Here is a 27,669-nt window from a genome sequence, read left to right as displayed (position 1 = left end):
TTCCTCTTTCAGTGTCTGATCTTCTTCCTTTGCTCTGAGAACAGGCTGCTCCTCAGTCTCTTGCATTTGGAATAAAGGAAACAGCTCCTCTAGTTAAAGTGCCCCCTGCAATAATCTGCCATGTTCAAGGGCTGGTATTCCTCTCAATTAGCCAAACGCCCTCAGCCATGAGGAGCGTGGCCCCGAGGTTAACAAAGACCGGAGATAACCACCAAATGCAATCACTGCCTCGCTGCTCGCTCAGCCTGCCTCCAAGCTTGCTTCTTTTTCGCACTTGCTGTTGTTTGCTGATTGGATTTCTGCTCAGTTTAGCCTAACACTGGACCTGCTTTCATTACAAAGCCCCCCCCGCCTCTGCACCCAGCTCAAAGCCGATGCTGCCGGCCCAGTCTCATTTCCTCCCCTATCGGTTCTGAGAGTCAGAAACACTTTCACCACTTCAGAAAAAGAGGGCCAGCTTTCTTCTTTTTTTTGGATCATCCGGAGGGGTGGAGTGGTGTGATAGTTTTGCACATCTATGTCACTCTGACGAGCATCTCGGGCCCTGCCTGCCAGTCCGCCTGGCGACAGACCTGCCAAGCGCCTTTGGGGTATTTTTGTTGCTTTACCCGCCAAGCATCTGCTCCCAATTACCCAGAGAGGACAGCTCTGATGCTGGACTTTAAAGCAAGATAACGGGCCGCTTCAGACAGCCGAGAAGTTTGTGCACTAATTAAACTCGGCGGAAGGAAGCCGGCGAAGCCAGGCCGTCAGTAATGAGGACCCCCTCAGATCAGAACGGGGTCGGCAGGCCTGGCGGACAGATTCATTATCAGGCGCTTCGGCTAATTATCAGCAAGGCAAAGTGGAGGTTCTCCCACCAGAGCAGGTGTGACGGCTGCAGAGGTTGTCAGGTTTCAGGGGGTGTGGGGATTTTAGGGGGTTGGATTCGCCTGTCTCCAAAAGCGCCCTGTAAGGGCTCTGTTTGACTCAAATCAAACCTCAGTATTTCTCACTAGTTGGTGCTATTCTTGGCCGCCTGGGGCTCTGAAATGAGCCGAGTCCGGATGCTCAATGACACGCTCGTACAGCACATCCTCTGCAGCTTTGCAGAAGGTACCAGGAACGGTCACGCACAGGGAAATGATGGCTGCAGATATCTGCAGGGGCACAGGACATTCTCCTGCGCTTGTGCCGATTTCTTTTTTTATACCAAGCTCACATTATGTCTCCTAAAATATCAGCCCTGCATATATATAAAAGAAAAGTTAGTTGATTTTTATCTTCAGTGCAACAAAAACTTGGAATGTCATTTATTTTCTTGAACTGACGTCTTAAACGACAGCTTAACTGCATTTAGAAAAGAAAAACAACTTAAATGTGATGCAGAAACACTGAAAAGCTGTTCCTTCAGCTTCCTTTAATGACACTTTAATGCTTTGGGAACTGAGGACACGGGTTGTTGCTGTTTTTCACAGGAATCTGAGTCCATTCCTGCTGAATCCCAGGTTTCAGCTGCTCAGCAGTCCCTGGTTGCTGTTGTCTGGTTCTCCTCTTCATGATGCTCCAACATCTGCAGCAGGAGACAGATGTGGACTGCAGGCAGGACAGTCCAGCACACACACTCTGAGTGTATGAAGCCACGCTGCTGAATGAGCTCTGAAGAGACAGAAAAGACGCCACCTTGATGGCAGCATCTGTCTCTCCAAACCTCCAACATCCAGCTCTGCATCACACAGATGAAGCCCTCCACACCATCACAGATCACTTTAAACCTTTCTCTGAGAACAGCCTGGATGCTCTTTCTCATCAGTTTTTCCTAAAAGCAGCTGAAACATGGACTCATCTGACCTCAGAACACGAGTCCACCGTCTTTCTGTCCATCTGAGATGAGCTCAGGTGTTGAAACATGGCTTCCTCTTTGTCTGAAACAGTTTCAGGTCACATTTCTGTATTTGTGGACTCATCTGAATCTTTTCCTAATATTCTGCTCTGTTGATGTTGAAAGACGAAAGTTCCTTGTAGTCTTGGACTGAGAAGTATTTATTGATTTGTTTATCTTAATGATATTCTGCTCCTTTTACCTGTGATTTCTAAGCTTTCGTCTTACTTTACCTGAAACAATTGTTTAAGTGTGCTGCTGCATCAAATTTTAAAGCTGTTTATATTTCCTATATATGATGAAGTTAGTCTGTGAGGTGTTTTTTTTCTTGTGTCACGGACGGTCATATCACCAAGTGGTGAGTTATTGATTTTCTGACGATCTGCGAGCTGACAAACGCAGCCCAGTCGCTGTGTGCAGCGTCTGCTTTTAAAGTCTGGATCCGTGGTATTCGATAGTGAATCGATCACACAGAAAGGATGCTGCGGTGATTAATTGACTGCTTCACTGATCTCGCCGGCTCCTCTGCGTGTGGTTGAGCAGCAAAGGGATGGATTCAGTGTCTCTCTTTCATCTGTTTCTATTTCTGTGCGTCCAGGCAGGAGCTGTGAAGGACTACATTAAGATGATGCTGGAGGCAGAGCAGCTGAAGTTCCTGGTGTTCGCCCATCACCTCACCATGCTGCAGGCCTGCACTGAAGCCGCCATCGAGGCCAAGGTAACCTCTGGCAGGTCACAGGCGACTGCGGCTTCCAAAATGTATCGTAAAATGGTGAAAAAGTACTTGGTATCGACCAGGAAACGTACGTGGATGCATTGATGGGTTGAAATGGTGATGTTGCATCGCCCTGACATGAGTAAAGTCAAGTTTATTTCATGTACAAAACCATTCAAAGTGCTTTACATAAAATAAAAGCAATGCAGCGGGGAGCAGAAAAAGCATTAAAGATGCATTAAAGAATATAAAGAAAGAAATAATTAAAAACAAGCAACAGTCGAGACACATTAAAGGAGTATTTTTAAACCTGGACCTTAAATCTGGCATGAAAAACATTCATCTGCTCACCAAGAACAGTTTGGTGAAAGCCGGCGTCCTTCGGAAGATATTTAGATAACTGGAGATCCATATAACGGAGTGAACGGGGCTTAGAGGATGCAGCCTCTAAATAAGGCATTATCTGTCTTTATTTCACCAACACTTTAAGAAGAATGAATGAATGAACGTGTGCTATAGCTCTGTTAGCTCATAGCTCTGTTAGCTCATAGCTCTGTTAGCTCATAGCTGCTGTTATGTGGCTACTTGCAGCTAAAGGAGAGCTAACGGAGGGATTTCTACACAGGCACTCTACTGGGACCACTTCATCCACACGCCCCCCTGCAGCACAGTTTATTCACTCCGTGCTCTGTGACAGTCGGCTAACTTCACACAGAGTTTGCTGCTGATAGTTTTGTGCAACATGGCAGGATATTTATCAGGTTTTGACAACTTTGAGTAAGATGGACGTTCTTACCGGAGTGAATGAGCTGTGCTGCAGGGGGGCGTGTGGATGAAGTCGTCCCAGTATAGTGCCTGTGTAGAAATCCCTCCATTAGGCAACATCCGGGATAAACGTAGGAGAGAAAATTGTGCCATTCCTTCTTCTGCAAAGCAGGCGAAGGATTGCTCAACATGTTATGGATTTGGATGATAGTTTTACCAAATGGGGGCACGACTAAACTTAGAAAGGATTCAGAGTCGATGAAGAGTGCCTGTGTAGAAATCCCTCCGTTAGCTCTCCTATAGCTGCAAGTAGCCACATAACAGCAGCTCTGAGCTAACAGAGCTATAGCACACGTTCATTCATTCATTCTTCTTAAAGTATTGGTGAAATAAAGACAGATGATGCCTTATTTAGAGGCTGCATCCTCTAAGCCCCGTTCTCTCCGTTATATGGATCTCCAGTTATCTAAATATCTTCTGAAGGACGCCGACTTTCACCAAACTGTTCTCGGTGAGTAGATGAAGGTATTTCATGCCAGAAATAAGATCCAGGTTTAAAAATACCTGAGTTCCCTTTTAAAGAATATAGAGAGAAAGAAATTATTAAAAACAAGCAACAGTTTAGATAAATTAAAAAGATATCGTGCAGATTTCATGCACAGACTTATGAGAAAATAAATGTTTTTAACCTGGATTTAAAAATGTCTACATTTGGTGACAGTTTAATCTCCTCTGGCAGTTTGTTCCACTTGAGGCTCCCAAACTAAATTATAGCCGCGCCTCTCTAATCAAGAGGGTATTGTGCTTCAAGCAGCGAGACCAGAAGAGGCGCGTTGTGCCTCAGCCGACAGTTTCTGCTTCCAGATTAGTTGTCCTGCTCCAGGATGGGTTGAGTTTGAAGGAGAAAACGGAGTAGAAACAATTCATAATAGATTGAAACATTCTTTTATGAACTCTTAAACTTATATTTGAATTAAATTGGAAATGACGCCAAAGGTCTTCATATCGATGTTGTTTCCTTTAACTATCGGGATATAATGAAATGTCTTAAAATGATCACGTTAATTAAAGCCTCAGATGAACATATGGTCTATTTACGCTGTCATTATTTATTTAACCACGATCCAGCAGCCTATAGCAGCAGCTTCAGCAGCAGTGAGTGTAAAACTAAGTGAACCCCTGATCCAGCAGCTTCAGCAGCAGTGAGCTGCAGTGATGGTTTCCTGTGGGACGTTATCAGTCTCTCTCATGGTTCTGGAGGAATCTCGGCCCTCTTCTCTCCAGCGCTGCTTCAGCTCATTGAGGTTTGCAGCTTTGGTTTCTGCACAGCTCTCTTAAGGTCCCACCACAGCATTTCAGTCAGGCTGAGGTCTGGACTCTGACTGGACCATTGCAACACCTTGATTCTGTTCTTTTTCCCACATTCTGCTGTAGATCTGCTGCTGTGTTTGGGATCTTTGTCCTGTTGATGAGCCAGTTTCAGCCCAGCTTTAGCTGTGGGACAGATGGCCTCACATTTGACTCTAGAATACTTTGGTATCCAGAGGAGTTCATGGTGGACTCAATGACTGCAAGGTGCCCAGGTCCTGTGGCTGCAGAACCAGCCCAGATCATCAGCCCTCCACCACCGTGCTTGACAGCTGGTATGAGGTGTTTGTGCTGATATGCTGTGTTTGGTTTCCTCCAAACGTGCTGCTGTGCATTAGGACCAAACATCTCCACTTTGCTCTGGTCTGTCCAAAGGACATTGTTCCAGAAGTCTTGAGCTTTGTTCAGATGCAGCTTTGCAAACCTAAGCTGTGCTGCCATGTTCTTTTTAGAGAGAAGAGGCTTTCTCCTGCAGCCCTTCCAAACAAGCCATCCTTGTTCAGTCTTTTTCTGACTGTGCTGTCATGACCTTTAACCTTTAACATGCTAACTGAGGCCTGTAGAGTCTGAGATGTAGCTCTGGGCTTCTTCACCTTGGGGTGACCTTTGACCTTTAACATGCTAACTGAGGCCTGTGGAGTCTGAGATGTAGCTCTGGGCTTTTTCACCTTGGGGTGACCTTTAACCTTTAGCATGCTAACTGAGGCCTGTAGAGTCTGAGATGTAGCTCTGGGCTTTTTCACCTTGGGGTGAACTTGCTGGGACGTCCACTCCTGGGAAGATTGACAGCTGTCCTGAATGTTTTCCACTTGTGAATAATCTTTCTCTCTGTAGAATGATGGACTCCAGATAGTTTGGAAATGGCCTTATAACCCTTCCCAGACTGATGGGCAGCAGCAGCTGCTTCTCTAAGATCATTGCTGATGTCTTTCCTCCTTGGCATCGTGTCTTAAACACACACCTGAAAACTGACAGAACCTCTGCTTTTATAGAGCTGCTCACACTGACTGCTGATCAATTAATTGAGTTAATTTGATCAGTAACACCTGGCTGCTGCCTAATTCCTGTGGATGCAGTGAGGATGGACTCAGCTTTTCACACACTGCTTCTGAATTTTGATTAAATCCTTGAATTAATAATAACATGGTGTAATGATATGAAAAGCTCTTGAATTGTATTGTTCTTTTCCACATCAATAAGAAACAAAATACATGATAATACTGTAAGGAAGCGTTTCTTTGCTATAATATGCAGGAAATCATTCATAAATAACTGATTTATTTTTATGAAACCTTCACAAAGTGGTTTGAAATTAGATGTTTAATTTTCCCTCACATCTTCATTCTTGTCATTTCCCTTCGATATTTTCACATTTCCTTCCAGGTCCAGACTTCTGTTGCCTATTAAAGGTAACCTGGTAACACCAAATGTGCAGACTGACTTGATATTTCACTCCAGCTCTTGCTGGCGCTCCAGAGCTAATTGGCCCCATGTTTTAGTTTTATTCTTTCATCCATAGTCCCGCAGTGTTCATAAGTCAAATCCCAGTCATAGTCGCGATTAGCTTTGACAGACTAATGATGTCTGGTCTCACAAGTTGAGCTTGTACTTACAGCAGATGTTAGCCGTCATGAATTATTGAATCCTCTGCTTCCAGGTCAGGTGTTCAGTTCAATGCAGGTGCAGTATTTGAATAATTATGTACATCTTATGTAATCCAATTCTTCAAGAAATCCCTTTTTCTCTCTCGGAAAGTAAACTTTTCTGCCTCTCAACTTATTGCAAGCAAATGATTTCTCTTGGTTTGGTGCCGGCAGCCTGTGAAACAGTGTCTGTGTTTGTGTGTGTGTTGCTGGGGTCGAGAAGGTGTCGTCTGACTGTAACGTGGCGGCGTGACGTGTGATAACACATCCCTCCTTGAGACGCTCACTCTCTGCTGCGTTCGCGATCACCAATTAACAGAGATGAGCTAAAAAAAGGAACGCCAGGCAACGCGGTGCGGTGAGAAGCTTGGCAGAGAGAAGTGACGGCGTTCCAATCGCCGTTTCTATGCTGCACACCTTCCTATATCTCACCTGGTGTCAAATCAGCAGACGGGGTTATTTGATAAGACTTTGAAAGTGTTAAACGACTATGTATAGCCACCGACTCGATAGATAAACATCTATTAAAGTATGAGGATGGTTTGTGAATGCTTTATGGTCTCATGATGTAGCCTAACCCTCCCAAAACTCGGTAAAAAGTTTTTATATCGTCAGGAAATGTGTTCTAATTCACTTTCATGCAGTCGTAGCGACATTCACAAGAGGAGCGGCCGCTGTGTCGCTCTGCAGGACAAAATCAGAGGTGTGCAGTCGTCACACTGCATTAGCAGCTCAGTGAATGTCAAGTTCAAGTTCACTTTTAATGGATGTCTAGCCGCTGCTGTCTTTGTTTGGCTTTGCAGTGCCACAGAATATTGTGTTAGTGGTGTTTTCGCTTTATTTGCAGTGCCTAATTCATTGTTGCTGCCTTGTTTTCTATGGCGCGCCCATTCACTCGTTTCTTTCTGAAATATCTTCAGTATAAAATAAAGGTTAATGAAATTCTACTCTCCTTTATTGTCCCACAACATATCTGTCGCAGCTTTTTAGAGGTGGACAATACCGTCTCTTTTTAAAGTACGAACCTTAATCCCATTGAGTAGAAGGTGCAGACAGCCATATTTACCCAATTTCATCCAGTTTTTATGTATGTAATTGCACATAAAGGAGTGTTTAAATAGAACACAATCAACCTCAAACACATGAAAATTTTCATTCACAGCCATCCAGACACGTCCCACTTTTATTCAGGACGCAGCAGTTTTGTTTTAGCCTTGTTTGGATTAACACGACTCATAGCTTCTCCAAGCTAATGATAACAAACTCTTGACAGATGTTGCTGCTTAACTGAGTTACTGGATTTGGGTGCTGTTTGATTATACTACTGCAACAGAGTGTTTTAATATGTAAAAGAGAGAACTTGAAGTTCTGCTGAAAGAACAGTCACTCACATACCTCCTGAAGCTAGCAACTGTTAGCTAACTTTAGCAAACAGTTGCTAGCTACTGAAACAAACCTCAAAAGCAATTTAATTAATTTTGACTGCATGCATTTCATTAAAATAAATACACATAAGTCCAATATTGAGTCTTCTTTTAACTCTTTTGTTCTCCTTCAACCTTTTTGGGAAATATCTGGCATATTTAGTGGCTGCAAGCCACACCTTTTCTGTAAGCTAACAGGTTAGCTGCAGGTTAGCTCGCGCTAGGCAGATTTCACTCGGTTTATCAAAGCTTCTGTTTTTGTGATAGCTGGCTGTTCCAAACTGGGGGGAATTATTTTAGCAGTTTGCTGAGAGGCTGTATTTAATTAAATGTAAGTGATTGGAACAGCTGTTGTAATTTTTGGTAAAACTTATTGTTTATAGCCATCAATCTATTCCATTTACACAAAATGATACACAAAATGTTTAAAACTGCGCTCTGAATAAAATGCATTTGTTTTGAAGTTACTTGAGCTTGGTGCACCTGCCTTGTTTTATGAACTGCATATAAAAAGGCGTCCTGCCTCTTTGCCGACAGGCTGGTTACATCAGAATCGACGGTAGCGTGCCGTCTTCGGAAAGAAACCAGTTGGTCCATAAATTCCAGAATGACCCAGAAACCCGAGTGGCCATCCTGAGCATCCAAGCAGCTGGACAGGTACCTGCAGACACACTGCAGCTCGACACGCACATGGATGTTTTTGATGAAGTAAAAAGAGTCATTTTGAGAGAATACTGCAAAAACATTCTTGACAGACGGCGGATGAATGATTAGAAACTGACATAAAGTTGAAGAACAGCTTCAGGATGCTGTTGGTGTCGGTCTGTGAGACTCTTCTGGTGTTATTGGAAATAAATGGCACGTCACAATTAAGATGTTCATGATAAACTTCATGAAATTCACTATTTTTCTGAGCGAAACGTGCTGAAATGTAATTAAGTGATAATATTTGGTTATTAAAGACAATTTCACTGAATGCTGGCTCGTGTTGTGGTTTATTTTATTTATTTTTTGGCTTAGATTTGGCTGTTGATGTGCGAGTTTGCCTCCTCTCCAGGGTTTGACCTTCACCGCTGCCAGCCATGTGGTGTTTGCCGAGCTCTACTGGAACCCCGGACACATCAAGCAGGCTGAAGATCGCGCCCACCGCATCGGGCAGACGTCCTCTGTCAACGTGCACTACCTCATTGCCAAGGGCACCTTTGACACTGTCATGTGGTCCATGCTCAACAGGAAGGTGCAGCGGATGACATTATGGCAGCATTCTGGGACTAATTTATGCAAAGCTGCTTGAGCATTCAAAGATGTCAGAGTTAATTTGAATGATACAGTAGTGAGAAAATATGTGGCTAAAAACTGGTTAGATATTTGGACGGTCTTTGCTGAGGGGCGTAAGGGAGAAAGGTGAAGCTGAATGTCTTGTATCCTTCAGGAAACTGTCACTGGCAGCACTCTGAATGGCAGGAAGGAATACCTGAAGGCAGATGAGGGTGACAAGGACAAGTGGGAGTTCCTTAACTTTGCCGACGCATGGACACCGAGGGAGACGGTGCTGCCGCTGGAGGGCAACGCAGGAAATGTGAAAGACGACGTGTTCTTCACTTATGTGAGTTGGCAGAGAAGAGTTAATAGGAACCACTTTTAGGAAATATAATTAACGCATCATTTTGCTTGGTGAAGCCAAGAGAATTGTCATATTTCCATCTGCTTTTCCTTGTGGTTTGTATCCATTTTCACCTCTTTATCAGCTGATGATCGCAAGGCGTTTAACCGATGGACTGATTTTCCTTTCTACCTCTCGTGACAGGATCCCAGTAATTAAGGAGGGTGATTTATAAATAAAAAGGGTCACGGTCAAAGGCTCTTGTCACCGCATCTTGAACCAAACGTGGCATAAACAGAACAGTGAAATAGAAATCTTTAGTTGCACTTACCTGCATGACAGTCATCTGTAATTCTGTGATAATCATTAAAAGTCTTTACTTTGCTTAAAAAGAATGCAAATTACAACCTGATTGTAATATTTTGGATTCACAAGGGCAGAAAATTACAACTAGAATCAGAAACTGGCTTCGATTTTAATTTAATTTCAGACACAATATCTGATTCTTGCTGCATGATTTCCAGATAATGTCAATAAATGTGTAAAGGACGAAGGAAACGAGCCTAAGTTGGACCCCCGTGATCTCAGAAACCCTCAGAGCACTTTATCAAGAACCCTTATTCATCATTTTATTGTTTATAGGGATTAATAAAGTATTTTTTCATAAAATTGAATGTCATCAGTAACTGATGGAACCACATGGACGAGGAGTTACTGTGAGAAACAATTTGTCAAGTTACTGTGCAGGAAAGAAGCCTGATGCTAACCTCGTCCACTTCTCTGGGCTCGGAGGCGTCTGGGATGGACCGTCACCGTGGAAACGTGTGCTGTGGTCAGACCCATCAGTATTCCAGCTCTTTGTTGGAAGAAATGGAGCAAAAGCAGCATCCAGCCTGCTGTCAGCAGCCAGTCCCTGCAGCCAGGCTCTGTGATGGTATGGGGTTGGATCAGGGCTCCTGCCAAAGCTCATTTCCACTTCTGTGACGGCAGCATTAATGCAGAAAAGCTCTCTGAGATTTTACAGCAACAAGAACACATCTTTTCCAGGGTAAAACCACATAATGCACATTAAAAACATTAAAAAGGCAGGGAGGAAGAGGAGGGCTGACCTGAATATTACCGTCCCAACTGAACTGTAAGAGTTAATGTGCTCCAGGTGAAACTGCAGGTGTGTGGTGTCATAAAGCTTATTTTTAAACTCATCACTGAGCAAGTTGGAGAGGATTCTGTCATTTTTTAGATTTATCAGCAGGTTCTTTGGGAGGTTGTTTGATCAAATGAACACATTCAGGTCACGATTATGACGGCCTGCTGAATATTAAACGATGTTATTGTGATCCCTTTGCGGAGAAGAAAGTCTGATCCATGTTGTGTTCATGAGTCTTTTGTGTTGCCAGGTTACATCCTCCTCTGAAAAAGCAGTGAAAACCAAAGGGAGATTTTTATCATGGGTGCTGTGTTACTTTACGTGTGGATTGAAATCTGTGCGGAACAGATAATTACTAACTGGAGCTTGCATTGTTTTTTTTTTCCTCAGTTTGAGAAAGAGAAGCAGCACGACATCCGTTCATTCTTCTCCCCGAGCGCCAGCAAGGAGAAGAAGAGGCAGAGAACAGATGAAGAAGAAACTTCTCCCTCCATCTCCTCAGAGACCAGAGCTGACTCTGAAAACAACGAGGAGAGGAAGGAGTTTTCCCAAGACCACGACTTCTCGCCGCAGCTGAAAAGGCTGCGGACACCTCAGGCCAGGCAGAGCCCCAAGTCTCCATTTGGGGGGCAGCGGAAGTCGGCCCTCGTGACCCCGAGAAAGCTATCGCAGCCTGAGATGACGTGGAACTGCGGGGCCTGCACCTACTCCAACAGCAGCCTGCTGCCCTACTGCGAGATGTGCGAGTTCCCGCGCTCGTCCTCTGCTGTCAGAGCCGGTAAGACCGAGGAACACCTCCTGCTCTCTCTTTCTTTTTCTTTAATTGACAATCATCATTTCACTGATTGCAAACTGGATTTCATTTAAAAAGGCCCAAACTGCCCCCATCTCTGGCTTGAAATGAATCGCCCGAAGCTAAAATCCGTCCATTGCTTTATTTTCCTTCCTGTCAATATCAATCGTAGCAGTCTGTTGACATAATACTTCTGAACAGCATTACAGATTTCACCAGATGGAGACGCGAGATAGCGGAAGATGGAGGCAGGCTTGCCAGAGTCTGAAATAGCACTGCTGGGAGAATATTGTCTGTCTCGCTCTTTCTGCAGATGACAAGGACACAGTATAATTCTCACCTGTCAAGCGGAGAGAGAGAGCAGGCACTTGCTGTTGCTGCAAACGTCTCACACAAAGTTGGGGAAAAGTTGAGCCGGCTCGAGGTGAAATCTGACAGCATGTGATTGTATCTCACAAAGGAGTCGGGGAGGGAAGTCGTTATGACCTGGCAGACTGCAGGTCCTCGCTCTTTTAAATGTCTGAGATGCATCAAATCAGTTGAGAGACGATTTGAGAAGAGAAACTCCAGATTTCGGCTGTGGTTCACGACCATTTGTGTGCATTTATTAATGCAGAATAAGGCCCATACTCCATCGTGAGCTGGTGATTCAAAGATTAAGATGTGTTCTGAGGAAACATCGCAGCCACAGCTGCTTCTAAATGAAAGATCGTTTCTGCTCACATGCTGTACCTACAGAAATTACTGTTGGATAGTTACAGAACGAGACGACTTGCTGCTGAAATATTATCAGGCTGCCAGCTCAGTGAAGCGGTGTGGAACAGGAAACTGTCCGACCGTGGTTCTGTTTCCATCTGCAGAAGTGATCCGGCTCTTTAGCGGGTTCTAAATGGGGCAATAATCTCATTGGGATGTTTACAGGATCATTACATTGACACAGCTCCATGTTTCATCCCCCAACAGCACAGAGATGTTTGTGGGCAAACAGAACATCACCCTAAAGCTGTGTTCCAAACGGTATCCAGGAAGAAGCTTGTTTTTCCACCTGCAGAATCAGGGTTTACCTGTCAAACTGTGGGAGGGAAGCCCTGGCATCATCTTCAGGGATGAAGAAGGTGTGGGATCAGAATATCCTCGGGGTAAGACTCGTTCAGGAGCTGCACAGTGGCCGCTTCCGGGTCTGATTCAGGCAGAGGACGGAGCAGTTTGACAGCCTGTTTGGGAGAGTTTCAGGCAGCTGATCACTCTTAGAAGATCTTTCAGTTTGCCAGAGGTGGGTGATTTAACATCTGTCAGAGTCTGGTCCAAGTTGACCTTGACTTAACTTCTGCGCAGAGCAAGTGGACAGCGTGCCCGACCTGAAGCTGTTCCCTGCTCTGAGCCCGCCTCAGCCGGCCTGAGAGCTGCTGAAAGGCTCCTTACCAGCAGCCGTGCTGCTCCTCATAGACTCTGCTGCTGTTCTCCTGACCGTAACAAGCAACCAGATCCATGAAAACGAGTCCAAACCAAGCGAATAAATTAGTTTTAGACTTGGAAGTTGTTCGTAAAAGGTTTAACATGGAAATGGCCTAAAAGAACACGTCCCCCCTCTGTTCATTGAGCTCCTCTGGCTGCCCTTAGCATCAGGTTCAAGTCCCTGATGTTAGCTACAAAGAGCTTAATGGAACGGCTCCATCTACTTGAATGCTCTTGCAAAGGCTTCTGTCCCAACTGGGTCCCTCCGTTGGTCCCAGGATTGTCGTCTAGCAGCTCCTACACCACGCCTAAGACAATCCAAACTCTGTTCATGTGTCGTCCCACGATGGTGGAATGACCTACCGAGCGCTACCAGAACAGGGGCGTCCCTGTCTATCTTCAAGAAGCTCCTGAAAACCCAGCTCTTCAGAGAGCATCTCCTATCCCAGCACTTACCTTGTACTTCCCTACCCCCTCTATCTCTGCACTTTATCTTTCTGCACTTCCTTCTCTGCCTGCACCCTATCTCTACTCTGTCCCCTCTGACAGAGCCGGACTCCTGGGTTCCTTCTATGTAGCTTATTGTTAGCTTTTTATAAAGCTGTTAAATCTTCATTTGTAAGTCGCTTTGGATAAAAGCGTCTGATAAATACAGAAACATAAATGGAGCATTTTACTCAAAATACATAAGAACTTTGTTGTGTAAACTGTACATTTAGTCATTTAACAGGCACTTTTATCCAGATTTAAGAGGAAGGAAACTATGGTACAGGGATTTTACACTTTGTGGGACATAAATGTCTTTATCGGCACTCGGGTGTAGGTGTCAGCAGACAGCTTAAAGGACTCCCGTTTACACGCATTTAATACTCATCCCAGTATTGGCAATCAACTGGTAGGCTCAGTCTGGTGGTCAGCTTCACTAAGTTGAAAGCTTGACATTTGTGGATCGAAACTCTGAGCTAATAACTGCACACAGACTGGGGAATAACAAAGGCTAAAGTTATGGCTCAAGTGATTAAGAAATAACAGCAAAAAACCCACAAGAATCAATAAAGAGAAGAAAAGGTAAAGAAATGGGATAATAGCTGGTGTAGCTCACGTGTCCCTTTATATTTCCACATTTATTCTTTAATTAATTCCTTTCCTTGCTCCGTTTCAGGCGTATTCGTGTTTTTTTTCAGGCATTCGTGTCATTCCACACACGAGGAGTTAAGAGTTGTTCGCTTGCATGTCCACAGCTGAGTATAATTGGCCTGCTGCGTGTCAACCGCCACTTCTCCAGCAAGCATCAGAGCCACGGGGCAGTTGGCTTCACATAAAGCCCGAAGGGGAGGAAACCGGCTGAGTCGCATCAAAAGCTCACTGATTAACATTTGCTTTAAGCTTCAACGTTCCACCCAGAATATTGTTGGCGAGTAACTTAAAGAAAACAACATTCTGGGTCTGACTGGGGAGTGAAATGACCCCGGAAACGTGGGCTTCCACTCAGTAAAGCTGCAGAACACACTGCAAATGACTTGTTGAAACAGTTTTTTTGCTGTATAATGAAGCCCAGGTTACCTGTGGAATTGGGTAGGATTGTACCATCACATCATTTTGTTCATAACGCATCCATTTTCCATGCTAATGACTCCGTATTCAACAACAGGATCTATATTGAGAGTTGTACACACAGCTAATATTAGATGTGTGGAAGGGCTGATGCACTGAAAAACGGGCACAGTAAGAACAAGCAGCACCTCAGCTTTTAAGCAGCACAAACACTCACACCCACAGGTTTTTTCAGCACAATTCACCCCCCCATTTCATGCTCAGCTGCAGCAGATACTTGATAACTATTCAGCAATCACACTTTCTTCTTTATCTCAAGCGCCACTCTGCATTCACAGCAGCAGGCTGTGTCAGCTTGCTAGACAGGGAATATAACAACCTGCTAAATTTGTAAATGACAGACTGTGCTGAAAAATAACAACTGCATTTATGGAGATATCTCTCAGCTTGCCACTGCGATCCTCGGCTCAATGAAAATGCAAGAAAATAATCAGTCTGACAAGAGAAATGTTATCCTCCTCAAGAGCAACACTTTTGCAGAATGACTAAACGGAAAGGTGGGACACTTGCACGTCGCCGTCAGGATGTCGAGTGTTTTTGTGTCGGGGAAAAACATGATGAGCAGTCTGTCCTCCAAAGGAAATTAGTTTCAGCCCGAGGCGTTTCTAGCAGATAAACATGACACAGAAGTATTTTATTAGTCTTTCAACACTAGTCGTGTTTCCATCAAAAACACGGACTTTGGTGAAAACCACTAACTTGCGCGAGTTTTCCGCAGGTTGGCATGACAACCAGCCTGCAAACGTTTTACCGGCTTCTCGACCCAGAGTGTACCCGGAGGATTTGAACCTTTATTAAGTGGTATCGGAGCTGTCAGCCCGGTTAGTCGTGGCGATTAGAGGAGCTGCCATGAGGAGAAGGCGGCAACGGGTGTTATTTAATGCCCTTAAAGGGGAACTCCGGTATTTTTATTTTTTTTAAACCTAGACCTTATTAATGGCATGAAATATGTTTATCTACTGCAGCACAGCTCATTCACTCCGGTAAGAACGTCCATCTTACTCAAAGTCGTCAAAACATCGTCAAAATCTGATAAATATCCTGCCATGTTGCACAAAACTATCAGCAGCAAACTCTGTGTGAAGTTAGCCGACTGTCACAGAGCACGGAGTGAATAAACTGTGCTGCAGGGGGGCGTGTGGATGAAGTGGTCCCAGTAGAGTGCCTGTGTAGAAATCCCTCCGTTAGCTCTCCTATAGCTGCAAGTAGCCACATAACAGCAGCTATGAGCTAACAGAGCTATAGCACACGTTCATTCATTCATTCTTCTTAAAGTATTGGTGAAATAAAGACAGATAATGCCTTATTTAGAGGCTGCATCCTCTAAGCCCCGTTCACTCCGTTATATGGATCTCCAGTTATCTAAATATCTTCCGAAGGACGCCGACTTTCACCAAACTGTTCTCAGTGAGTAGATGAATGTATTTCATGCCAGAAATAAGGTTTAAAAATACCGGAGGTCCCCTTTAATTGCCCAAGCAGAGATCGGGGTGAAAGTGCATAACGTCAGACTTGATGCGAACTCAGCTGTTTCCATCCCTGTCGAATCAACCAAAACCCGGCGCTAGCGAGCGTATTTGTGCGACTCAGGGGATTTTAATTTGAATTATGGCATTTCTATCATAATTTCCCGATGTGATACTCCTCTATGCGCAGGCTGATGGAAACACCCCCAGTGTTTCGTGCCTCCAGGAGGCTTGACGGTGACCAGAGTCACTCCCCTAATGTCAGCCATCACTGCTCCTCACACCACAGAAACCATCTTTTCTTCCACAACCACAAGCTGCCCCAGCCCCTCACCAACTGCACACCAGTCGCAGCGGGGTGGGGATACAAACCCTGGCTCTGGATGGGGGTAATGAAAGTAAAGAGGTGGAGGCAGGACAAGACATATCAGCAGGTTCAGCAGATAAACTCACCTAAGTACATTTATGATTATTTGTGAGTGAATCGTAGGTATTTAATTACGCTTTTAAACACAAATTAAACTGCCTTCAGGATACAAACCCTCCTGTTAGCACCCCCCAACATATCAGCTGATATGTGATCAGTTAACTGATCATTAACTGATTAGCTTTATTTCAGACAGAGTTCTGTAATAAGCAGCTAGCTTAAAGAGAGATTAGAGCAGAAATGAGGTAAAGAATGGAGTTCAAATCCTCTTTTGTGTTGTTGTGGGATGCTTGCTTCATGAGTAAATGAGCTAACTGACGGATAAAGGAAGCAGGTGCTCATTTTAGCGTAAACTCTAAAGAAATTGGCTTCCATGCAGTTAAATTATTGGCAGGATGTTTATTTTATGTGCTTTACTGCTCTTTTCTTACTGTTTATGATCAGGTATTTGGCATATTTAACATTTTCAGTTGATATCAAAGCAGGTCACTCACTAATATTTTCTTTTCTTACACCTTTGCTTCAGTCTTTTTGTCTTTTTAAAATATCTTTTACAGCTTTCATGTGAGCTAACTTGATCATCCTGCCGTACCAGGCTGAGCTGTTCTATTATTCGACAGTTAGCAGTAAGATGAGCGCTTTTTCTTATCTTTAGATTACACTTTGTCCCGTCCAGGTTGCATTTCAACCATCTTTCCTCATATTTAGCCCCTAAACGGATCTCCTGTATGACATAAACAGGAACTCGCCTGGCTGCAGTGTAAATTGGATGCAAATTTAATCACTTTAATTCCATTTCATTAGCGATCCAGGACTGTTTTTAATCAAACTGTCACAGGTTATTCCCGTTCCATCTTCACCTGACAGGGTTCGACGCCTCAGTCGGATTCGTCTCGAACATTTCCTGTTGTTAAATGAGCAGGAAAACTTCAGCAGAACCGTTTTCCTGTTGAATCTGTTGGGTTTCTTTCTTTTTTTAGGCCATGAGCGTGGGCATGGCTGAGTTCTTCAGCTCTTTCACCAGCAATTTGTCTCTCAGCGCCTACTGTGAGAGATGGATGGAGGAAAAGGGTAATTTGGTTATCTGCTGGCTCTTTACAACACTCAGTTAGCACTCTATCCCTTTTAGCATTTAACTGCAAAGTTCGGTGGAGTCTCTAACAGTTGGATAACACACAGTAGATGAGCAGCACCTACTTTTCTTCAGTGCTTCTCTTTGTTTCACACTGCTGCTGTTGTCTCACATATAGGATCACATGCTTTTTTTAATGCCTTTATGTCGATTCGGGAACCTTATCAAGCCACTACAGACATAACGGGGTCCTGATGGGTGGGGAAACAAGGAGGTCGCCTGGTGAAGCTGAGGCACAGCCCTGCAGGATTTCCCCCGTTAACATCTTCCTCAGTGGGGACAACTTAACACAAATTGAGCCGTCTCTTGTGGCCTCACTCGGCTTGTTAGTGAAGGGGGGCAGCAGCAGGGTAGGAGCCCCGAGACTCGTATGACATTTGAGGAAGCTGACTAGCGCTGGCCTTTTGAAGAAACAAGCCACAGAGAGGCGGGATCACTAATTAGCCCTCTGCATCCTCGAGGCTCGCAACTTTACTGTCTTGTTAGATTTCACACCTCAAGTTCGACAAATATTGTGAAAGGATGTGATTTAAATATATCCAGGTGAGAAGGGAAAGGGAATTTGTTAAGCTGTGCTCAGACTGTGACATTTGCAGTTTGCTATAAATAAGTGCGCTCTTTTGTGCAAGCAGCTGATCTGCCTGTTAATTCAACCGTGATAATAAAGTTCAGTCCAAAAAGTACAAAAGTATACTTTCATGTACTTCAAAGTTAGGCGACGTGAATGGTGATGTCATCACTGCATTCATTAACATGTTGGAAAACAGTTTCTAATGAGCTTTAAAGTGAATATCTGGTCTGAGCTCCTTTATCCTCCAACTCAGCCTGAACCCTCTGAGACCAGCTTTCTGTCATTTCTTTAAGGAGTCTTCAGGAATAGTTCTCCAGGCTTCTTGAAGGACATCCCAAAGCTCTTCTTTGGATGTGGGCTGCCTTTTGTTCCGTTCTCTGTCAGATGATCCCACACTGCTTCAATAATGTTGAGGTCCGGGCTCTGGGGAGGATTCATCCCTCCATAAGACCTGTTGCCACTGATTTTCAGTCCACTTCTTGTGTCATTTGGCACAGCTCAGCCTTTTCTCCCTGTTTCCCTTCCTTAAGAACGGCTTCTTGACAGCCACCCTTCCATGGAGACCATTTCTGATGAGGCTTGGGCCAACAGTAGATGGATCAGCTGAAGGTCCAGATGCATCTCTCAGGTCCTGTCAGGTCACAGCTGGATTTTTTCCTCTTTCTTAAGGACATCACTTTCAGATCCTGTTCATCTGCTGTAGATAGTTTTTTAGGCCTGACACTTCTTCTTTTGTCCTCCACTTGTCCAGTTTCCTCAAATGTTTTAAGGACACACTGCACACCATGCTGAGATATGCCAAGTTTTCAGCTAATAGCTCTTTGGGAATCACCTTGTTGCTGCAGAAATCCTATTTTCTGTCTGTCAAACTGTGTTTTCTTTGCTGTTTTTCATAGATGCAACTAAAGAAATGGGAACAAATGATGTGTCTTTGTGACAAAGTGCCTAAAGATCCAATTTAAAATGGCTTCTTTGCTAAGTTGTCTGTTCTGTGTCGACTCAACACTGTTCATCCCTAGAGTTGTGTCACATTCCTCTGAAAATGGTGCAAAAACTGGACTTAAAACGAGTGAAAAAAGGAGAAAATGTCCAAAGAAAAACTTTTAAAGACCTTCAGAAAGTCTGGAGAACTATTGCTGGAGACAATTTTAAAAGATTACAATTAAAGTCTTGCTGCTTGGAAGAAAAATGTAAAGAAATGAAGGCTGGATTTATTTTCTTTTTTCTAATCCTACACAACTCGCATTAATGATCAGACACTGAAGTTTGAGCGTCTTCAAGGTAGCCAAAAGCTGATTACCAAGAAACGCTGTTGGCATTCAGCCATATTATCAGCTGTGTGAATGCTGCACAGATGCAGCAATCGCTGACAATGACTTTGTTTAGGTTTGATTGCACATGATGCAGGCGACCAATTAACAAAACAATGGGACACGGGCGTAATTCAATTTCTCAGCTATTGTTTTTGGGTGTTTGATCCAAGTGTGGGTGAATGGGGGGTGGCAGGTGTTCTGTCTGCTGCTGTGGAGGAGAAGTCTTTAGATGAAAATGTTCCTGGCAGCACAGATCCCTGCTGAGTGGTCAGTGTGCAACAATCCACCAGATTAAACATGCAGTAAGACAAGCCTTTATGTTCACTGCAAATGCTTAAAAGCAAAAGGTAAGCATTCCTCCACACCCCTGCTGATGTCTGTTCATTTTATCACATCCTCTGAACTTGTCAGCAGAAGACTTATGATGGCTCCTGTAATAACATCACTAATGAGCCATATTGAGTTTTACTTTCATGTCAGCAGTCATTTTGTCACACTCTCCAGATGATGGATATCTCACTCGGGAATGAAACTGTTCAAAGTCTGATTATTCTGTGCAACTCAGCCTATGGAGTAATCCTCATCTTTCTCCCCCCAACCTATGGCTCTGCAGGCTCAGGGCCACCCAGGGCTCCTCAACCCCCCGGGACCGAGAGGAGCCAGGAGCGCCTCGGCTTCTCCGACAGCGAGCCGGAGCTCAGCCGGGGAAAAGCTCAGCCGCCGAGATCACTCAAAGGCAAACACGGCGAGCTGCAGGAGAGGGGGGAGGAGCAGAATGAGCCACCCAAAGACAAACAGAAACTACGGGAAGCGGAGGAAGAGGACAAACTGCGGCTCAAAGGCAAACAGTCGGCTTTAGAGAGAGGTGACAACATGGCTGGCAGCGGCGGCTGCTGCCTCCCCCCTGACCACACACAGGGTAATCCCACCTGCAATCTTTTCCTTTTCATATCTAGGGAAATTGGCTGGTGCCACACTGTCAGCTGCCCATATATAATGCTATTTAATATCACGACTTGAACCAATAAGGGATTATATCTCATTCCATATGGGGCTTGGCGTTATTATTCTTATTTTCTCTTAGTATCTGGTTGGAGATATTGCCTGTTTCCTCTCTCTGCGTTTGGAGGCAACAGGAAATATTGAGTAAAACCTCACAAATCTCAACTGACTTGCTTTGAGCACCAAATTCCAGCACACACAATGTTTCAGGTTGTGACTGTCCAGCAGGCTGATGAGCTTCCGATTAGCGGTTTTTCAATAAAGTGGACTGAGGTCTAATTACATAAAAGGCACACGAGGTCCCTGATTGCACCTGCTCATGCTTTCCCGTCCACTCGGGTTAGACGTCTGTGAACCTCTGAGGGATGTGAGGAGACAAATTCCCAATTACACACCGTGTAATATTGCAAATTAAGACCTCTGTGTTTGAGCAGTTGTGTCTCAAAGGGATACACAAAGCAATAAATTGCACTAATTACAAAGAACTAATTACAACGTCTGCAATATGAAGACCTTTAGAATAAAATTGCCAGACTAGCAGAGTCTAAGAAAAGCCTGTGACCCGGGGGTCTATTTAGTCAGGGGGCTCAAGGAAGAAACTTCTTTGTGGAATAATTAACATAAAAGGGACTACTTCACAAATCATTTAGGTTTAACAGGCAACCGATCAGCACCTATTAGCCTTTAACATCCTAAGATCAGTGTGGAGCACCTCGGCGAATCCCTGTTCATGACATCTATTAGTGCTGCGATTGTCTGGAGGTTAATTTCCCCGTCTCTGTAGCTACCTGTGCCCCCCGATGGTCCCCGTTTGAATCCCATCACAGCTTCCCCTGCAGTGCTTTCTCCACTCTGTGCTCGCCCCCCTGCTCTCAGGCGAAAAAATACTAAAGGTGAGTGAAAGACCTGCTCCCTTTAAAAAAGAAAAACACCTCTATTCAGACCGACTCTGGGGGAGAGATAAAAGCTTCACTGTCGATCAGAAATGGCAGCACTAAAGAGGCGCTGCAGGGTGTGAACTCGGCCCCCCACGTGCCCTTTAGAGGCGCACTTTCCCCTGGAGACGGCTAATATCCGTCTGCAGTCCTGTGAAAAACTTTTAGCTGCAGTCATTAAGAAACATCCTCGGTGGAAACAGCAACAGTTGCTCCCCACACATCTCAGAGCTCAACATCACTGAGTGAGTCAGGCATCACATGAGAGCTCGGAGACGGCTCAAAGTCGTAGATGCTTCCCTCCCCAAGCACCTCTGAAAACTGTGTGAGTGCACCTTGAACCTTTGTATTCTCCCTGTTGTCGGTTAGTCAGTTTGTTAGCCTTTGCCAGTCTGCCTCCACCGGCGTGGGTCTAATATGAAACACAGTGGCTGTCCAATAAAAGTGACCTATGGGGTCAGGAGCGGTGCCTAATGATTTTTCTTTACCTGCCTGCGGTTTTCAGAAGGCAAACCGCAGAGCTGTCGGCCGCCCCCGCCTCTTGATTGCTCTGAGATTACTTTCTGCGCCGCACAGACAGGCAATCACTCCTCCTCCACCTCTTCGTCTCATCCTCTCCTTACTGTCTGTCGCTCCATCCATCTGCATGGTGCGACTGTCTAAACATCACTTTGGTGGTTTGTTTGTGCTCTTCTGATGTTGCTTCAAACACCGCAGCAGCATTAGCTCTACCATATGTCCTCATACTTGAGGAGCGCAGTTAGATTTTAGTTTTTCTGTATCTTTTGTTTCGATGCCGCAGAAGATGAGATGACTCAGTCCAATTAGCCGTTGTTTTCTTTCTCTCGCAGTAAAATAACAGATAAATCCCTCGAGGTGTTTTGAAGGCACTGTTCATACTGTGTAAGTGACAGTCTAATAAGACGGCTTTGTAAGATGAATTGCCCCCATCGTATAAATGGCCCACTTAATGCAGCTGGCGCATTCCGCCACTGCAAATAGGGGAAGGGGGGTAGCAAAAAAAAACTGCTTACAAAAATATAGGGTGCACATTGCAGAGCTGTTAGGTTTCATTACAGATACAGCAGGACAGAAGGATAGATGGGATTTTGTGAGAAGCTGGTGTCCTGAAAACGTTTTGGTTCCAGGTTTGTAGCTCTGCAAAATGCCTCGCTCTTGTTATCTTGGTATTTTCAGACACAAAGTGGCCCATTGCTGCTGAAGCTGTGGTGAGATCAGAACAATGTGTGCCAGACCTAGGAAAATTGCACCTGGGAGGATGGCAAATATAACAATGAAAGATGTGGACTTTGTACAGGACAGTTCAAGGAGAGGAAAGTGACTTATTAAGACACAAAGCAATTTTAACATAAAACTGCATCACAAATGTTACCCAAAGCAGTGAAGGAATGGAAGGAATAACTCACAGAGGATTGCAATGTCTGCAGGAAATAGGAATGGCAGTTATTTAATGCGGATTTAGATATTAGTGAATGAAACTGGTGTATTTCAAAGACTCAGATCATCATGGTGTGGACATGACTGAGACCATACTGAAACAATTTATGCTCCGAAAAGTTTACTTTTAAACCGGACTGATCAAATTGGTAAATAATTAGAAATCTATCCAACATGAGCAGTAGCCAAATAAAGGCCTAAATACCTTGATTTTTAAAAAAGAATAAAAAAAAAATCTCAATTGTTAAAGATCATACATGCACTCGTGTGCACTTAAATGCCATTTAAAGTAATAATACTTAAAATTAATATTCATATTTCATCTACTTTGCTATGCAGAAACGGGCATAAACAGGTTTTTACTACACTGTCACCCAAAAATTGGTCGCCTGTGATCACAAATATCTCCACAGGTCGTAAGCGGTTATTTTATCTTTAGTCTTCTTGCTAAAAGGCTTGAGGAACTCAGGTGGTGTAGTTTGTATTATCGGCCAACAAACTGAGGGGGTAAGTCACCGATACTCGGCTTGCAATGTTTTCAAACCATTTTAATGATTATTTACAGTTGTCCGTTGTTGGGGTTAGGTTAAGGCAACAAAACAACTTGATTAGGTTTAGGAAACAGTACTTAGTTAGTTTTTAGGGGAAAACTACTTGGTTGGGTTTAGAAAACATTACGTAGTTCGGGTTTATGGGGAGAAACTTCTTGGTTAAGTTTAGTAAACGGTACCTAGTTTGGGTTTATGGGGAAAAAACTGCTTGGTTAAGTTTAGGAGACAGTACCTAGTTTGGGTTTATGGGGGAAAACTGCTTGGTTAAGTTTAGTAAACGGTACCTAGTTTGGGTTTATGGGGAAAAAACTGCTTGGTTAAGTTTAGGAGACAGTACCTAGTTCGGGTTTATGGGGAGAAACTACTTGGTTAAGTTTAGGAGACAGTACCTAGTTCGGGTTTATGGGGAGAAACTACTTGGTTAAGTTTAGTAAACGGTACCTAGTTTGGGTTTATGGGGAAAAAACTGCTTGGTTAAGTTTAGGAGACAGTACCTAGTTCGGGTTTATGGGGAGAAACTACTTGGTTAAGTTTAGTAAACGGTACTTGGTTTGGGTTTATGGGGGAAAAAAAACTCCTCGGTTAGATTGAGGAAATATTGTGGTTGAGGTTTAGATATGACATAAAACCCTGCTGCCAAAAATCCCCAAATGTCTGCCAAATACAATTTTTTGAAAAAGAAGTTTGTAGGCAAACAGTTTTAGCTCCAGGAAATGGATGCTGGACTGAAAGAATCCTAAATGTTGAACAGCTTTTGAGTGTTTATGACAAAAATGCTAACAAAATGGTGATTTTTATTGTAAATTGTCAACATAAAAACATCACTGAATATTGATTGGTGCAGGAAAGGTCATGACATCACTGTTACCTTAAGTTTGCCTGATAACCAGCCATAGAACCCTTTTGAGAAAGTATGTTTGCAGGACCTGTTGACATCTTGTCAGAAGTTCAAAACAACATTATATTTTGCTTTCTAACATGTTGTGATGATACATTTTGAATCTTTTTGGGTTGGAAAGCAAATCACTGAGCTTTACTGTCTCTTTAACCCTCTGGATTTTCCATGACATAAGTTCAGTTTGTCTTGAGATCTGATGTAAGCGGCACTTATTCCGGTGGAAACTTGGTTGTCGAACATATCAGGCTGTGTCAGTATTTTCCCCCATTAGCAAGAGAGATGACTGCACACACAAATTTTCATGATCACACACACACCGACGAGGCAGACAACTGGCCATGCGAAGTGATTTAAGGGAAGTATTATCAGAGTGTTATAGGTCATTGTCTAAATGAAGCGTGGTCGAACAGCGGCGGTCTCATTTCCACCGCCTGACCTTTTCTTGCTAGATGCTGGCAGGATGAGCGAGCTACATAGCCGACATTAATGACCTGCTCTCTTTCTTCTCCTTCTCTGTTCCTCTCCATCTTGGACTGTCATTTTATTACTCTCTTTTTCACTGCAGAGCCGTTTCATTCCTTTTTGTTCGGAAAATTCCTCAGTGAACTTGTGAAAAATAAATTGGACAGTTTCTGTCAAAGACACTGGCTTTCTGTGCAGCAATATTACACAACACTGAGGGAATAGTTTCGCTTGAGTGATGAAGACGAGAGGGATGATATCAAACTTGTCTGTGTCTTAAACTGGATTTAAAGTATTGTTAGCTGTGCTTAGCACACTGGCTGTTCTGTGACTGATTTGTTCAAGGCTATGATAATAAACCTAAATGTCTAAAAAAATGTAGTCTTATGTTAATGTAAGAGAATTTGGGAGATAAACAAATGTCAGCCGTTATTATCTGAGTGTGAACTGCAGAAGAATAATTTAAAGGGATGTCATTTCAATAGATTGTACAAATATGTCTCCAGGGAAGCTAACTAGCAAGCGGGAATTAACCCAGGTGCTACTTTTAAGGTGCAGTCGATTAGCAGTTAGCCTACCACCAAAAGTAGCTCTTTTTAGCTTTTTCGTTTTAACTTTTAGATGCAGAAGTCTTCAACCAAATTTTCTCATTTTAAAGGTTAGCATCTGTAGCATTTTCCATATTTCCAAAATGCTAACTTGTTATGAGCTAAGTTGCCAACTCATGAAAAGCTTTGAGACACTGGATTATAGCAACCCAGTGCGTTTTGATTCTTTCATTAAGATGTAGTCATAATAAAGATGTTAATCTTTTATGAGGCCATTTGTAAGATATTTTCCTAAAACTGGTATCTACTTCACCAGTTAGCCCTAAAATTGCTAGTACAGAACTTCTAGCTCAGTTTTCTTAGGCTAAGCTAGGCTAGGGTAATGTCATACAGATGCTAGCGCTTTAGCTTTTTCGTTTTAACTTTTAGATGCAGAAGTCTTCAACCAAATTTTCTCATTTTAAAAGTTAGCATCTGTAGCATTTTCCATATTTCCAAAATGCTAACTTGTTATGAGCTAAGTTGCCAACTCATGAAAAGCTTTGAGACAATAGATTATAGCAACCCAGTGCGTTTTGATTCTTTCATTAAGATGTAGTCATAATAAAGATGTTAATCTTTTATGAGGCCATTTGTAAGATATTTTCCTAAAACTGGTATCTACTTCACCAGTTAGCCCTAAAATTGCTAGTACAAAACTTCTAGCTCAGTTTTCTTAGGCTAAGCTAGGCTAGGGTAATGTCATACTGATGCTAGCGCTTTACGCATAGCCAAAAGCATGATGTAATCCTTTTTTATTCTATTTAATTCCTGAAATACATCTTCCCCATGATGTTGTGCAACACTACTCTTTGAAAGTTAGATCAAAACACAGTTTTACAAGTTTTTTTTTTTTTAATTGAACGTGAAAAAGTGGAATGAAAACACTTCTGCAGGTAAGATAGAATAAATTAAATAAAACTATGCGCTTTTTAAAATAAATTAAGCTTTTTTTTCTAGGATTTAGAAACCTATAGCTTTCTTGCAGCTATGAAAGTAAATTCAGCCTTGAAAGTTAATGCTAATAATTCCTACTAATCCCTGTCTTGTGTTGCGTTGCTTTCACACTTTTGTCCAGTTTATCCTCAGCCAGCTTAAAGGCATTTAAAACTTGAGACTGAACTAAACCTCCATGATTTGAAGCCCTATTATTTCGGATGGAATGAACTTCGAGCCTGCTGCAAAACGTGGCTCTAAGTTGATGGATGAAGTCAAACTCTAATATGCATACTCGATACATAATGATGTTACATTTGCATTCTGTTTTGTCCCATCTGTTTGCTTCTTTCCTTCTGTGGTCTCATACATAGTCTGTTAATACAGCCAAATTCCCAATAAAACTGCTGTCATTGACACTGTGATTTAAAGAAAAAAAATTAGAGCATATTCTTACAAAATCATGATGTTAAAGACAATATTTGTGCTCTGATTTAGGTGAAATGTGACAGAATGTCTCTTGCAGCAAACTGTCTCTTTCTTTATCACTTGCCCCCCCCCCCTCAGCCATCCTGGTAGGAGCTCAGCAGTGATCCACAATATTAAAACTCAACACCAAAAAACCTCTAACTACTTTTCACTGCATTTAAAACTATAAGCTGGATTTACACCGCTTACATTCAAAGACAAAGGCTGAAAAATTGGGTTATTCTAAAAAACCTCTGACGAGAGGTTTATTCCTTTAAGTAGTCCAACTAAAAATATTGACTTAAAGAATTATGTTGTGATGGATTAGGATTTTCTGCTTCTGTAACCTGGTGTTGTAAATCCACAGAAAGACGGAAACTTAAGTCCAGTCGAGCATGTGATCTGAGCGTCCAATCAGGCCTTGTTAAGGGAAGGAGAAAATTCTTGGCTTTATTTCAAGCTCATCATCTCCATGTCGGTTTATTGTGGGCTGTATTTTCAAACTGATTGCCCACGTTGATATTTAAAGATATTTATATAGATATTTCTTAAAAGTAGCTGACAAAACAATCTAATTTGTTGTGACATCAGCTGCTGATACCAAGAAGTTAACTTTTATTTTAAAAAGTCACATAATTACCTAATTTCAAATCCTTTAATCAAGTGTTTGAAAGCAATAAGAATAGATATATCAGGGCTTTTCCAAACATATACCATATATATTCACACAAATGTGTGCAATAAATATTAAAATCATTGCTATTCATTGCATTACCGAAGGAGCAAACACAGAGTAGCAATAATGCCGGGAAAGCCAATAATGAGTCAATAATATATGCTCAGTGAGATATTAGTCAGCCTCTTCTTTTCTCCCTGCAGATTGCAGCGCTATGCCGTGTTTGTCTTCTGCTTCTGAAGCTAATGGTGATGATGAGGGGGATGGTGGGGATGATGCCAGCATCACTCATCCCGTCTACCCGGGCCTACAGTTCTGCGCCAGCCAGTACACAGACAGAATATATCTCTACTCCAAGGTACTGCCGCCGTTATGAATGTTTGATTGTGTCTATTTGAT

The 27,669-nt window shown here is 43.1% G+C and overlaps 2 protein-coding genes and 1 long non-coding RNA gene across 3 annotated transcripts in view; 2 read left to right on the top strand and 1 right to left on the bottom strand.

Moving 5' to 3' along the window:
- r3hdm1 (R3H domain containing 1) overlaps positions 1 to 27,669 on the bottom strand; it is a 367,959-nt gene that overhangs the window by 69,587 nt on the left and 270,703 nt on the right. The gene's annotated exons all lie outside the window — the stretch shown is intronic.
- LOC140276318 (uncharacterized) overlaps positions 1 to 27,669 on the top strand; it is a 195,955-nt gene that overhangs the window by 49,975 nt on the left and 118,311 nt on the right. The window lies entirely within an intron of this gene.
- The window catches only part of zranb3 (zinc finger, RAN-binding domain containing 3), a 122,206-nt gene that overhangs the window by 30,384 nt on the left and 64,153 nt on the right, over positions 1 to 27,669 (top strand). Inside the window, exons 9-15 of the mRNA XM_072370483.1 lie at positions 2,460 to 2,579; positions 8,314 to 8,433; positions 8,834 to 9,013; positions 9,209 to 9,382; positions 10,917 to 11,304; positions 19,911 to 20,216; positions 27,474 to 27,628. Coding sequence (XP_072226584.1) covers positions 2,460 to 2,579; positions 8,314 to 8,433; positions 8,834 to 9,013; positions 9,209 to 9,382; positions 10,917 to 11,304; positions 19,911 to 20,216; positions 27,474 to 27,628 — 1,443 coding nt within the window. The remainder of the gene's footprint in view (positions 1 to 2,459; positions 2,580 to 8,313; positions 8,434 to 8,833; positions 9,014 to 9,208; positions 9,383 to 10,916; positions 11,305 to 19,910; positions 20,217 to 27,473; positions 27,629 to 27,669) is intronic.

The sequence above is a fragment of the Leuresthes tenuis genome, unplaced genomic scaffold (assembly GCF_036924035.1).
Source record: "Leuresthes tenuis unplaced genomic scaffold, fLeuTen1.0.hap1 SCAF_1, whole genome shotgun sequence".
Classification (NCBI taxonomy): Eukaryota; Metazoa; Chordata; class Actinopteri; order Atheriniformes; family Atherinopsidae; genus Leuresthes; species Leuresthes tenuis.
The sequence above is the reverse complement of the archived record's forward strand: the minus strand, read 5'-3'. Positions and strand labels throughout refer to the sequence as shown.